Source organism: Haliaeetus albicilla, chromosome 12 (genome assembly GCF_947461875.1).
Source record: "Haliaeetus albicilla chromosome 12, bHalAlb1.1, whole genome shotgun sequence".
Classification (NCBI taxonomy): domain Eukaryota; kingdom Metazoa; phylum Chordata; class Aves; order Accipitriformes; family Accipitridae; genus Haliaeetus; species Haliaeetus albicilla.
This window is the reverse complement of record NC_091494.1, coordinates 18931094-18946027: the sequence shown is the minus strand read 5'-3', so window position 1 is coordinate 18946027 and position 14934 is coordinate 18931094. Positions and strand designations below refer to the sequence as shown.

General features: G+C 44.7%; 1 protein-coding gene and 1 long non-coding RNA gene across 2 annotated transcripts; one reads left to right on the top strand and one right to left on the bottom strand.

Annotated features, from left to right (window-relative positions):
- Positions 1-628: 628 nt before the first annotated feature.
- On the bottom strand, positions 629-8164 carry LOC138688056 (uncharacterized). Its single transcript, XR_011327108.1, has 3 exons — positions 7703-8164; positions 4271-5929; positions 629-1346 (listed from the first exon to the last, which is right to left on the bottom strand). It is a non-coding gene; the product is annotated as an uncharacterized lncRNA (long non-coding RNA).
- Positions 8165-8269: 105 nt separating this feature from the next.
- TLNRD1 (talin rod domain containing 1) lies at positions 8270-11491 on the top strand. Its single transcript, XM_009925649.2, has one exon. The coding sequence runs from the start codon at positions 9646-9648 to the stop codon at positions 10711-10713; it is 1068 nt and encodes a 355-aa protein (XP_009923951.2). The 5' UTR covers positions 8270-9645; the 3' UTR covers positions 10714-11491.
- The last annotated feature ends 3443 nt before the right edge of the window (positions 11492-14934 follow it).

Here is a 14934-nt window from a genome sequence, read left to right as displayed (position 1 = left end):
CAGTAAGTCACTAATGAGCACATTTGCTCAGTGATTTCTCATTAAATGTAATGAACATCAGGTATACTGATTAATGAGGTTTTACTAAAATATGTTTCTGGTAACTTTTGTTATTACTGGATCACGCATACATTCACTGGAAAGAAAATAAAGACTAAAGATTCAATTTTGGAATGCTGGACTTACAGCATATTTTCACTGAATTTCTACTGGGAAATATTTTCTTCAATTCTGTTTTCTCTTACTCGAACAAACCAAGCCAACTTTGCCTTTCTTTAATATCTGGTCCTACATTCAGATGTGGATTTCAAAAGTAATCCAATTCCCTTTGGTGAGTGAACAAGTTGTTCAGTATATCCAGCACTGCACCAAACAACACTACACATCTCCTTGTCGTGCATATAAAAGCTTTAATTTGAAAGGGAGATATTTTTCATGCTTGGCTCTGACCTTGCAGCTATCTCTGTTCAGGCAGAATTCTGTGTCCAGGAAGAACTTGTTCAACATATGCTCTTTGTGGAGTCAGCTGCAGCACAAACACCTATTCAGCCTCTGTACTCTGCTGTTCTTTCCCATGCAAGAAACAAAAGCAATGCAGCTAGAAATACTTATCACTGACAGGGGCAAATTAAATTGCATTTTCTTTTTATTGAAGCACACTGTGTTTTGTTCAGAGTATCTATAGAATCATACAAATACGCTTTTTACAGCTTAAGCATTTTTCATGTTCCTTAATAGTTTTTATAGTCCTAGTAGCTAACACTATTATGATTACAATATAGAATATATCCGATAATAGATGGCTACTTTCATTGTAGATTGCAAAAGTAAAGTGTTTAAGGCTTTACCTTGTAGCTTCCCCTCTAGTCATGCTAGGGAATGTCTCAAGCTATGGCTATCATTTCTGCTTCTATAATACGCAAATTTTATGAGTAGTACTTTTAATTATAAAGTTACACCTTATCAGAAAGGCAAATCTACCTCCCTCTGTTGATGTAAACTGTTTTCATTATTGAGTAGGGTTGAGTCAGCAAGGCTTCAGGATGTTCTAAGTTTCTGTTAATGAAGTTCGGGATTCTCTCTTTCTGGTTTTTTTTTTTTAATATAACTTGCATTTTTGGAAGTAGTGCAAAATATATTTCCCATACCATTATTTCTTATGAGTTAGGAGAATGCGCATATATTTTTAGCTGCCAAAAGCTCTCTCAAGTCTTCGCTGGTGGAGACTTTTTGTGTGCAGTTTTCTATTTTAAAGTGGATTCTCATTCATCACATTTTACTTTTCTTTGCAAATAGAGTACAGTAGGGTCTTAAAGCTTGTCCCTTGACATTCCTTGGAATGAAACCTTGGAAAGAACAAAGACCTTTACTTCATCAAGGAAAGGGCAGTGCCGTCTTGGAAGGACATATAGACAATTAAGAGATTGAACTAACAGGATCAGAAGATCAGCCTAAAGCATTCAGAAGCGAGAATGAACATGGAAGGGCTACCCTGCTATCAATACATGCTGTGTCTGGAAGAATTAATTCATTTTAAGAACTCTACTAATACAAGAGGATGTTTTATAGTGGCTCAGATGAATGCGGTGTTGCAAAAGGCAGCCTTTTAGTGATTACTTTGAGTATCTAAAATGATTGAGGTCTGGTGTACAGCCGTGCTCTTTATACAGCCCGACAGGCATTAGAACTGCTTTTGCACCTACCAGCTTAGTAAAGGACCAGGACAATATTGTGTTAAACAATACAGAAGACTTGCCGAGTAACAGATCCCAGAAAACTCGAAGCAAGTTTTAAGATGACCCAGAATTCAGAGTATGCTTAGCCCATTTAAAAGCATTCTCACACATTTTACAGAATGTCAGCATATTCTGAGTTACTTTCAGTAACACATTCAAAATTAATGCTTTCATAAGTCAAATTATCTTAAGTACCCTAAATGCTCCCCTGCAGAGATGATCTAATGCACGAGCTCTCACGCAAAGACAGTGCATGTGTTATTTCAGACCTCTAAATGCCATCACATTTGGAGGAAAACTTGAAGAATCGGACCCGAACATGTTATCTTTAAAAAAAAAGAGTCTTTCTAAATCTCAAGAAAGGAAAGAAAATATGCTTTTTAATACTGTTACTAGCAAGCAAAATATGTTATCATCTAGAGCACAAAGATTAGAATGAGTCAGAATAATTTCAGTCCTCAAATTAATTTCATGCATAAAACAAGCACACTCACTTGCCATCTATTAAGAGAACACAGATTTTTGTTCCAGACCTTGAATTCCTGGGTCCAATTTGAAAAATTAAGTCTTTATTCAAAATTCTCCCAAATTAGGGGTTAATTATTGTGATTTGAACATGAAAATCTGATTCAGGTACTAACCTTGAAATTCAGATTCTGAATTCAGTCTTGACCACAAAATAAATCTTTACCCTAACTTTATGTTATCCTGCGCATGTGCATTTTATAAATTAAAACTCATTGACTGAATGGAGATGTTTGACAAATTACATGTTAGCTTTGCATCGTTACCTATCTGATCAGGTTTGGGGAGGGGGTATGACTTTCTAGTCAGCTGCAATAAAGCTATACACTGTAATGCTTAAATTCAGAAACACCACAGAATGTTCCTGTTAATACTCATCTTACTGCAAGAGTCACTACAAATCTGTGCTGGTTTAAACTATGTACTAGTTACACAATTTAAAGTTACCCTATTAAGAAAAGAATTACATTAAATCAATGTCAAAGAAGGTTTACACAGTTCCCACAGGAATTCCATTTATAGTCTAATTTCCACAATCTAAGTGAAATTAATTTTGTAGTCCCAATTTAATTTTAGGTTTACAGGTCAGTTTTGGCACCTACATCTAATGTAAGTAATACATTACACGAACTTCTGATGACTTAAAGGTGCTAGACTTAAACTGGTAATGGTCAACAGCTCTCCTCATAGAACACACAGGCACAATGAGAAAAGTGTAGGATCAGAGACTCCTATGAAAACATCTATTAAATTTCTCTCATGATATATATTAAAAAAAAAGGGGGGGGGGGGGACGGGGGAGGGGGGGAACCCAAACCCTTCTGTAAAGTATTACAGCTGCACAACAGAACATATTACCAAAAGTGCAATTCAGGAAGGGTGGGCCCTTGCACATTTTGTTCAAAATACTGTGCTCTCTTTTGATCTCACCCCCCCCCCCCGCCCCGAGACCTAAGAGTCTCAAGGGAGGGTCTTGGATTCCTGTTTATGCTGGACCATTCTAATCAATAGCATTTACCACTCTTCCATTAAGTGCTTCTGAGTTTCAAGCCAACTGACCTACAAACCTGGCCCTCCTTGCCTGCTCCAGGGAGGGAGAATGGCCACAAGGAGCTACATTGCACCTAATGCTCTCCTAGGCACTTGCCTCATAAAACATGAGGTGTAGGATGGATATCCACATGTGTAGATGGTAGATAAGAACATGGAGCAGGAAGCCATTACTGGCTGCATCAACATAAAATATGGCACAGTCTTCCATTCCATGCAAGAGGAGTTTTATAGCTGTGTTTTCCTTTTCATAAAAACGTGTCTCTTTTCCATGTCAATGTATTAAATATCCATGGTAACAGCAGGGGACAACCAATCAATTATATATGGTAAGTGGTGAAAACAACAGTACAATAAATGGTGAATAAAAGGACAACAAAATAAAAACCACTTTTCTGTATTATCTTTCAGTTGAGCAACAGGAGCTGACTGGTATTTTAGACATAACTGAGATATTTACATTGCTGGTATCTGCGTAATAAATTTTTTCTTACCTTTGATACTGTGTTTCTGACTATGCCATATTAAAAAAAACCAAACCCAAAACAACAAAAACCCCTACATCAAAACACCAAGGTTAAGCCTGTCTGTGAAAGCCCACCTATTATTCTAAAAGCTACTTATTAATAGACAAAATAATTTTCAAAGAAAAAACAAAACTTGTGACTGTGCTTACATTTTGCTGTTGCAAGTGACCAGTTAACTGTTCCTCCCCATCTCTAGCTGTCTTTTTTTGCTACACACAGACCAGTTCTCAGGTTGCATCCCCAGTGTATCAACCATGATTACCTCTGCAGACCCGAGACAGACCCAGACCTTACAGTTTTAGTCTCTTGTGAAGTAATGGCTCTAAGTACTGACCACAAAACACTTACTTAGCACCAAACCACTTAAGACAAAATAGATCTTAAAAACAATAAAACAGTCAACACACTTGCCTTTCCTTCCGTATGACTTACCATTCCATTCCTGCAAAAAGGAAGGCCCAGCTTTTTCCAGCCTCTTCTGCAAAGTCTGCCTCTGTGTTAAATTATTTCTTCCATCAGTCTCTGCCAACTTTATCATCCTCTGATTTTTAGTTCTCAGCCTGACAAACCAGCTGCATCCCTCAGAATTGGAGCTATCGTTCTTGTAATTACCACCTCATGGATTTAGCCACATATAGCTGACACAGGGGAACCACTGAATTGCCTTTTATTCCTTCATCAGCTAGCTCCCTATTAAGTTAGATCAATACATCTATACAGGAAAGTAATATAAAGTAGTATAACCCATTGTATAGTAACTTCCTCTCACCAACCTGGCCACATACAGTGTTCATAAAATTATTACAACTTGGTATTCTTCAGCTATTACTCAACACTGGCTACACTGACAAAAATCGATTCCTCCTTCACAAAAAAAAAAAAAAAAGATTTTACTAAGCAATAAAAGGGCCAAGTCCTGTGAGATGATTCAGGAAAGAAGGCTTCAGCCTCCAGTTTCTGTTGTACTAAGCACAATGCAAAATAAAGATCAATGTGAAGAAAGAAGAGCTCATACAAGTAAGCCAATCTTCTGTACACTACTAAGCCACATTAAAAAGCCTTTTAATCCCTTGTATCTGACAATGCCTGCTGTTTTGAACCCCAGAGAGTTATTTCATTCAGACTCTGTCAGTGAAAGCTTTTTAAGGCCAAGCGTGGCCACCCGAGTTTCACGTCTTCTAAGTCTTTACACCAATTCACAGAGCTGCCCAAGTCCTGCAGGTCACCTTTGGACTCAGCAGCCATGAAATAAATGGGTACGCACACATTCTCCTTCAGAGAGATGTGCCAAAGACTTATGAAGGAAATAATACCCACCCCAAACATCACCAAGTAAAAGTTTGCTCCTAAACCACACAGATACATCTACCCGACCTTTACAGCATGTATCTAGCTGATCTATTCTACTCAAATTACCAGACCCAAGAGAATCTGCCTTCAAGGCTGCTTTTTAGAGTAAGACTATGTGTTTATGGTCAAATAATAACCATGGTAAACACAGACCGTGGGTGATCTTGAACCCAGCCAGGCCAGGTGTACTTATGATGCAACAACACAGTCTGTAGGAAGGTTCTAACAGGCAGCTGCTCCAAGAAATGCCTCTTCCATGGTGCAAACAACCAATTAAGGTGGCATTTTCTACATTATTTTTTCAGTGAAAGTCAGGTCGCTCTTCATCATACATTTCATATGCAGAAGAGCTGAACACCCAGGGCTGCTACTGGAGGAAAATGACATTTGGCAAGACTGCCTGGGAAACCGTCCACAAGCAACACCTACGACATGACAATAATTACCAGTTCTGCCCCTTGCTAATACTGAGGCTGATAAGCACTGGATCAGTCTTGTGGACAGATTAAAGGAGCTCAAAGAATATTTGCTTTATATTATAGCAGTAACTAAGAGCTTTGGTGGCCCTGTCAGCTGCTAGGAACTGCCATGGGTTAAGGCCTAGCTGTGTTTCTGGTGCGGGCAGCTGGGAGGAGGGCTGGTGGAGGAGCCACAGCAGGAACTGTCCAAACCAAGGATCTCTCCGCTTTGTCCTTGGGGAATGGCACAAATCATACGGAACATCACAGCAGGCGGCAGCATCTATAAATGGAAACGATTATTAGGTCACTTAACACCTCTTCTAGCCAGGGGTGAGACCTACGTTTTCTAAAATGAAAACTTTCAAACCCCAATTAAATGTAGTCAATCCTCATTAAAAATAAACTAGGTAAGTATTTATGAGAGGCATTCCTTGTGCTACATAATATCTCACTGCCTCATTTAAGGACATTCTGAAAATATTTTGAAATACAATTCAGCTGGCTGCTTCTGTCCATTGATTTTTATTTTTCAGAGTGCTCTGAAATCATTCCTATTTATAGTTTTGAAAATGAGTTGCTGGCAGTAAGCCAAAATTGTTTAGGCCCAAATCATGACCTTCCTTTAAACTGCTATAATCTGACTCAAGTAAACAGAATTTCCCTCACACTGTTTCTGTGAGGAGGGATGGGTGGAGAACTGCCGTATTTTTTTGACACACCCAAAGACCAGTATCTGCCCCTTTCCTCAAGCCTGGCTCTACAGAAAGGGTCCCCCCCCAGAAGCATGCATCCTGTTAACCCTCCACTTCCACATCTGTAGTCATCCTGCTCACGTCTCACTACTCTACAAGTCCATAGAGAAGGCCAAGGGTTCCTCTAGCTAATGAGTGAGAATATGTACAAATAAACTTGTCTGAAGCTCTTTAAATGTATGCAGTCTATTAGATGGGCTCTGTTTGTGCCAGGACATCGCCGGATCTGGCCTGCAAGTGAGCAGTCTGGTCCAATTTTTAGTTATTTCAAGGTCACTTATACCCCTGCAGTAGTATAAATGTAGCAGGATGTTAATGTAACTGTGAATTGGGACAAACCTATTTCTAGATTTCTGTAGCCTGCTAAATGCATTGTAAATGCCTAGAATTAAGAGGCTAACTTAAAAAAGGAAAGTCTTGGTGAAAGAAGCAAAAGAATGTTATTTGGCTGATATGTAACAAATGGAAGATGTGGTTTCAACATGGACCCCGATTATTGAGGATTATGTTGACGGAGATACGGCGTAACAGGAGAGAATCTAATGCGTGGGACGTAAATATTCTCATCACCATCGTTTACCAAACTATATATTCCCTTTGGAAGCATCCCAGGCAGCATTAAACCCATCTTCTTATAACTTGTTCCAGCCCAATTAGTAATTTTAATTTTATTATTGTTTAACGGCATTTAGTTGAACGCCTCAGAGTTACTGAGCCTAACATCTTGCTTTTGACAAGAATCGTCTAATAAAGTTCTTGGTGTGCTGCAGATTGGAAACAGGCCAGAGAAAGTCGGCTTTGCAGAGGCTTTCCGTACACAGTTCGCGTCAGCAGTTTTACATTTTCCCTGCTAAATTCTAACAAACGGTAAGCAGTCTTCAGAAACAATGACAGAAACATGAAAGAAACACACTAAATTCCTTTTCATTGGTTTAAAAAATGGGTCAAGACCAGCGCGGAGGGAAGCATCTCTCTGTAAATACAGACGCAGCGATGCCCCGAACCATATTTACGGCACCAACTGCGACTAGCAAGAGGCTGGGCTTTTTAGCTCCATGGGAGCAAAGCCCGCCGAAGCCCCCCGCCGGTGTAAGGAAGGCCCGCTGTCCTGAGCGCCGTGAGCCCGTCTTTGGTCCGTCGCCGTGCCGGCTGCAAGAGGGAACGGATTCTTCCACCTGAAGCGCCACAGTCCGCAAAGGGCGCTCGGAGCCGCGGCCCCGGCGCTGCCAGCCCGCTGCCCCCTGCGGCACCGGGCCGAGCGGTGACAGGGGCCGGAGTTTTGACCGGAACGTCGAACTTACCTGGCGGGCCGCCCGGGGCAGCAGGCCTGGCGAGCGCAGCGCGCCGCGGGGGAGCGGCACCCGGGGCGCCGGTGCCCCGGCGGGCTGGGGCGGAGGGCGGCTTCTCGGCATCTCCTCCGTCGCCGATGTCCGACTGCGCGACGCGCTCCCGCCCAATCGGCGGCCGCACCGGCCCGCCCGGGCTGAGCTCATCCGGCTGCCCCTCTCCGGCTTCCCTTTCACTTTCCTCCCACCGGCCTCGCCTCTTCTCTCTCTTCTCTTCCCCTCCTCACCCCCCGCGCTTCCCCCCCGCCGTCGTTTATTTATTCGTTCAGCCCTCTCCGATCGCGCGCCCGGCGGGGACGGGGTTCGCCTCACGTCTGAGGGGAGGGGAGGGGAAGGGAGGTGGGGGGGGGCGGCGGCGGCGGCGGCGGCCGTTGGGGCCGTTGGCCGGTGCCCGGCGCGGGCCCGCGGCCGCCGGGCGGGCGGTGCCGTCCGCGGCACGGCGCTGCTGCCCCCTCCGCCTGGGAGGAGCGTGAGGCGGCGGGCGTGGAGCGGGGCGGCGGGGGGAGGGCAGGATTTAAACGAAGGGCGGTGACACCGCACAAAAGATTTCGATAGGCTTAAGTGAGGTTACAGCAAAGGCAACGGGGAGGGGGGAGCCTCCCTCAGAGCCATGCAGCGTCTGGCTGGCAGATCCGCCGCAGCCGCCTCTTCCCAGTAGTTTGTCTGAAAGCCTGAGAAAGGGAATTTAAAAGAAGATTTCCTCCCCCCTCTTCTTTTTCTTTTTTTTTCTTCTTTTTTTTTTTTTTTTTTTTTTTTTCCCTGGGAGTTGGCGACTCAGCCAGAAAACATGGCAGGAGGAGCGCAAGGCCGGGCGGGTCGCAGCATCCGCGGCTGTAGCCCGGAGCCACCACCCTTGTTTGCGGGAAGAGCCTAAGTTGGTGCGGCGGCGGCCACAGCGGGAGTCGGGCGAGGAGGGGCCGGCGGCGCCGAGTCTGCGGGGCCCTGGGCGAAGGGGCATGGACCGCGGCGGCGGGGAGCGAGCTCGCAGCGGCCGCGTGAATGATCGAGGCAGGAAGGAGTGAGGCAGCGGCAGAAGGAAGGGGAACGGATCCCGCGCGCCCGCCCCCAGCACCCGGATCCGGTGGATCTTTTTTTTTTTTTTTCCCCCTCTCCCCTCTCTCTCTTCTTCCCCCCCCCCCCCTTCCCCTCCCGCGGCTCCCCTCCCGTCCCGGTCCCCCGCGGCGCCCCCTCTCCCCTCCCCGGCCCGGCGGCGGGGTGCGCGGCGGGGCTGTGGCGGCGCGGGGCGGCGGGCGGGCCACACCCTCCGGGGCGCTTCCTGCGAGCCGGCGGCGCGGGGCCGCGGCGGGCGCGCCGGGGGCGGCACATGGTGCGCAGCCGCCGCCCCTCCGGCCCTCGCGAGCTGCGCCCGGCTGGCGCTCGCCGAGCGGAGGAGCCGGCGGCACGGTAGCAACTCGGAGGGCGGCTGCGCCCCTGCCCCGACTCCGTGCGACGGCCGGGCGTCTCTGAGGTATTCCGTCTCGTAAAGGGGAACTTTGCGCAGGATCCCGCAGCCGGGAAGCCGGAGGAGGAGGTGGTGGAAGGGAGGGAAGCCAACGTGCGGAAACAAAAAAAAAGAAAGAAAAAAGAAAAAAAATATTTTTAGCCAAACGATGCCGGAGCGGGGCCCGGGGGCTCCCGGCGAGCGCCGACCCGCCGCGGGAGCGCCGTAGGAGCAAAGGCTGGCGCCGGAGCGGGGCGGGCGCCCCGGCGGAGCTCGCTCCCCGCAGCAGCGGCAGCCCCGGCGCCCAGAGCCTTTTCTTGCCTCCCGGCGATTAATGGAATGATGTTGCGGAAAAGGCAGAGCGATCCTGCCGGGCTCAGTCGGGACTGCTCGGGCGGCGGCGGCAGAGGCGGTGGCAGCGGGGTAGCGAGCGGCATGCGAGTGCCCCCCCGGCGCTATGGCTAGCGGTGGCTCTGGCAAGTCCAGCAGCGAGGTGTCTGGCGGCGGCATCCCCAGCAGCGGTTCCCTGCAGAGGAAGAAGCTCATCTCTATCTGCGACCACTGCAAGATCAAGATGCAACTGGTGGCTGATCTGCTTCTGCTGTCGAGCGAGACCAGGCCGGTGAACACCGAGAGCCTGTCTGTCTTCGGCGAGTCCTTCGAGAAGTGCAGGGACACGATCATTGCCAGGACCAAAGGACTCTCCATCTTGACCCATGACGTCCAGAGCCAGCTCAACATGGGACGCTTCGGGGAGGTGGGGGAAAGCCTGATGGAGATGGGGGAGCTGGTGGTTTCCCTGACCGAATGCTCTGCCCACGCTGCCTACCTGGCTGCAGTGGAGACTCCGGGGGCCCAGCCTGCTATGCCTGGCTTGGTGGATCGCTACAAGGTGACCCGATGTAGGCATGAGGTGGAGCACGGCTGCGGGGTCCTCAAGACCACCCCTTTGGCAGACATGAGCCCTCAGCTCCTGCTGGAGGTTTCTCAGAACATGTCCAAGAACTTGAAATTCCTGACAGACGCCTGCGTGCTGGCCAGTGAGAAATCCAAGGATAAATTTGCTAAGGAGCAGTTCAAACTCAGTGTCAAATGTATGAGCACCAGCGCCTCTGCCCTCTTGGCGTGTGTCAAGGAGGTCAAGACTTCGCCCAGTGAGCTGACCAGGAACCGATGCGTCTTGTTCAGTGGACCTTTGGTGCAGTCTGTCTACGCTCTGGTGGGCTTTGCCACTGAGCCCCAGTTTTTGGGTAAAGCTGCCACCATTAATCCAGAGGGCAAAGCTGTGCAAACTGCCATCCTAGGAGGAGCCATGAGTGTGGTATCTGCTTGTGTGCTCCTGACCCAATGCCTCAGGGATATAGCCCAACACCCCGAAAGTAGCACCAAAATGAGCGATTACAGGGAAAGGTTGAGGAACTCAGCTTGCGCCGTCTCGGATGGTTGCAACCTGTTATCTCAGGCACTAAGAGAAAGATCTTCACCCAGGACTTTACCGCCAGTGAACTCCAATTCTGTGAATTAACCCCCACATCTTCTGTTTAGATCCCAGTCATTGCTAAAGGAAAATAATATCCCACCTCCTCACCCCTTTTTTTGTATACCAAAGAATTTGCTTGGATGAGCCCCATCCTTTGATTTCATGCGGTGAAGAAGCAGAACACATTCAAACCATACGTACTAATAAAGGTAGCCAGTTTTGGCTTCTTTTTCTTTAAAGTCAAGCAAGTATCTGCAGATAAATTTTCCTTTATTCAACAAGGTCTTCACACAAATGGTAATAACTGTTTAAAAGTTTTTTATATTTGGGGAGGTGGGGGTATCTTAAAAAAGGAGAAAAAAAAAAAAAAAAAAAGCTTTAATCGCGCTGGGTGCGGTTTTTAAAGTTTGTCTTGTCTTGTCTTCCGAAATTTCCCTTCTAAATTTTACTGTTCGGTTGTGCAGGAAAAAGGTTACCTCAGTTCTCACTCATTTAAAAAAAATGAAAAAAAAAACCAACAACACATAGATGATGGATGTAGCTACTATTTTGTTTGTTTTTGTTTTGTATGACTTTTTTTTATTTTGCATCAAGTGTTAGGTTAGAAGTGCATTTGGTGTGTAGGAGTGGAAGGACTGGAGGTTGTGATTATGTTTTCCATGTGTTGATTTCCAAACTGGGGGAAAAGCTACTGTGAGTGTTTAAACAAACAAACAAAAAATTACACTATAACAAAAGTGATTTTTAATTTTTTTCCAATGTCAGTTTTTATCTTGCATGTACTGGAGTATTTATTTCATCTATTAAAATGTTATGTTTCTCAGATGTCTTTCTGTGAATCTCTTAATACTTGAATAATTGAACAACTAGGCCTGTTTGCATTGTATGTCATTTCCCCCAGGGAATGGGTGGTACAAATGTTACTGTAGTTCTAGACAGCAGCATACAGGCCTCAATTCAGTTCTATTTTCATAAGTACTGTCCCTCCCCCAGTACTATCCCTCCTCCTCAGGACACCTCTGACAGAGATAACTCTGTAGTTGTGTTTGTGGAAAGCTGGACAGTGCTGTAGGCATTGGGATTGCTCTGTCTGCAGAGCGCTGCCGGTTGCTGCAGTGGCATAGGCTGGCTTTGTTTGCCTTTATCAGCATTCTGTGTTACCTTTTGAGAAGTTTTGTATTTTAACTTTTGCAGGTGGTGTGAGCCATCGGTGTTAAATTTGTGAGTTTCCATAACAATTTATTTCTTGAAAAACATTACCCTGCTGGATAGCCCTGTGTGTGTTGCATGTGTCTGCTTAGGACTGTGAAGGTCTGGCGGAGTGGGCCCTTTGATTCCTCAGAGGTTTGTGTTGGAGCTCCTCAGTACAGATTTCTGTCAAAGTAGTCCGAGTTTGATGTTGTAGATAACAGGAAAAATTCGCTAACTTTTGAGGCGCGGTCCACCTCCAGTTGAATTCCTTGGGAATTGTGAGTGAACCTTAGGGGTACGCTGCAGTAGTTCCCATAATCGCAATGATGATTTTTTTCAGCCTGGTCTTTGTGGACCCGTGGGATCTGTTGCCTTCTATACGTTCCATGAAAGGTAAATAGAAGAGCAAGTCTTCGGGCTTTGTTTGTCTGCCCAGCTGCAGTGCATAATTGGATTTTTTTTTTAATACGTCTGCAAATTGAACAATGTTGAAAGCTATTGGAGAATGTACCTAAAAAATGTGGTTACCGTGGTTTGAACCTTTACTGTACAAGTACTGTCCTATTTCTTCCTTTGAATAAGTAAACCTTTTGGTTTGGGATATGGAACAGTCCTGGAATGGTGAAAGGTCTTCCTTTTATAGCTTTATTGTTTCTCTTGCATGTGATGCTTTTACTTAATTTCAAAGGAGAGTGAAACATTACTGGGTTGTGGACAAATACATCCTGTTGAAGGAGATACAAGCTAAGCTTATATATCTGTATATTCAAGGTTAGAAAAAAAATAATTCCTGGACTTAAGTATAGTGGACCCCAGTATTAGGTTTTGTTTATTTTTAAATGAAACTTTTCTGACTTCAGTGAATTGTATGATTAGGACTTTTCTTTGTGAAAAATCAGTCCAAGCTACATTCCCCTGGGGTATGGTTTTCTCACTGTGTTATATCTCTGATGCAATACAAGCCTAGCAGTATACGCTGCAAAAAGGCACGGATGTCTGCATCTGTGTGGTACAGTATAAAAGTCTTCTCACTGTTTTTTCATAAATAAATATTTCTTTATCAAAACACGCTGTTCTACCTTTGAGTTAGATGCCTCCACAGGTATTTCCTCAGCAGCTCTCTCACATGTGTGCACACACACGTTTTCCCATCTGGATGGCAGGAACAGCTGTAGGACTCCGGAGGAATTCATAGGAGGCCAGGGCCATCTCCAGGGAGGTCCTGTGCCTCTGTAGTGTTTGCAGTTGTCTGTTGAACTGTCCTTTCTATCTCCCTCGCTTGTAGCATGTCTCTGTGGAAGCCGAGATACTGTTCCAATCTACCCTTCCTTCTTTTCCGCAGTTGCGCTGAGGGGAAGGAGGAAAAAGGGATTGTAGCAAACATAATGCTTTCAGGATGTACTATCTTGTGTGGCTGCAGACAGGAGGTGAGGAGCTGGCTCCACCCTTCCTTTGCCTAGATCCTAGATGGTGCAGAACTTCGTGTGGGACGTGCGGAGATGGTGCTGAGGAGGCTGCAGGGCAGTGCTGCTCAGGGAGGGTGCGGGTACTGGGGTGGCATCCTTTAGCTCCAGTGCTTTTAAGTTACTGTGACCTACATTCGCGAGGACTGCTTCCAGCTATAAAGTCAGAGGATTCTGAAGGGCAGCTCTGCAGCGTGTCTGACAAAAAAAATGTAACGTCCCACTGGCTCCTTTGATGTTTCTACTTAATAATTTTTGGTGCTGCTGAACTAATTAGATTCTTTTTGATTCATTTATACATTATTGAGGTTATATGGATCACAGTGCAGCCTCCTTATTACCTCTGCATATGAAAGGCAATATGTTATTAATGATGACAGTGCCGATTTTTGTTGTGGTAAGACTTTGTTTTAAGTGGTTTAGTGCAATTTTTGTTTTAACAAGGATACTGCAGATTCTTTCCCCCTTTCTGATTATATTTTGAAGTGAAGTACATGCATACATGTATAAATAAGTATGTGTCTTCTTTTTCCTTTTTTAACACTGAAGGAAAACAAACTGCTCTAGATCTCCCTTTGCTTTTGAGGTGTGTGGGGTTTTGGTGGATTTTATAAAATAAAACATGAAATGTAGCCAGGTCATGATTTTAGTTAACAGGCTGATTAAAAAAAAAAAAAAAATACACAAGTAGTAAATTCACCAAAGTAACTTACTGTAATATTTTAAAATAACAGTTATTTTCAAACTTCAAAATGTTCAACATTTCTTTCCAGAGTAGAACTCATACAAAGGGAGCCATGCACTCCCTGGCCTCAGCTCAAGAGCGTATCCGTCAAAATCTGTGCTGTTCATATAATTAGCACAGCAAAGTTTAAAAACAAAAAAAAAAAAAAAGAAAAAAAAAGGCTCCATGCAAACAAGTACAACTGTTTTTATGCACTCTCAGTAAATGATTAACAGGAAAAAGTCTATATATACATATGCACGTTGTGGCATTTTTCTGAGCTGAAAGAGTGTGGTTCCACTACTAAGCGTGAACATATATTTTAAATGCTGTAGTGCCACATTTATAAAGACAGTGTATATTGCAATAATTTATTTGGAATGTATTCCTATAGAATATTCTGATATAAGACATTATTTCAGTAGGTATTTTCATGTTGCTCATTTACTTTGTGATCTCTGGGACAGAAAAAATACATAATGAACTAGTTTTCAGGGTGCAATTGCAGGCCCCGTCGAGGTCACTGATTATCACTTGGCGTCATACTTTAGGCCCTTGTTGCCCAAATGCTTACACCATTTAGGTCAACAGGTAGTGTCGTTATTTCAACATAGGGTTAGACAAGCATGAGATGTGTTTTCTGATCTAGAACCTTGGTGATTTTGACAAAAGAAAACTTAATATTTCAGAGTGCTTATATCACATATGTCATAGATCTACTATAATAGTGCTTTTAATAAAAGGGTTAACTTATTTCTAAACACATTATGCAATGCACATTTATAGCCAAAAATAACACTATCCCCACCAGAAGAGAATTAAGCTTATTTTTTTAAATGTAAAATTTTTTTAACAGGGAAGAAGTTGTCACTTTCGTATTGTCTATGA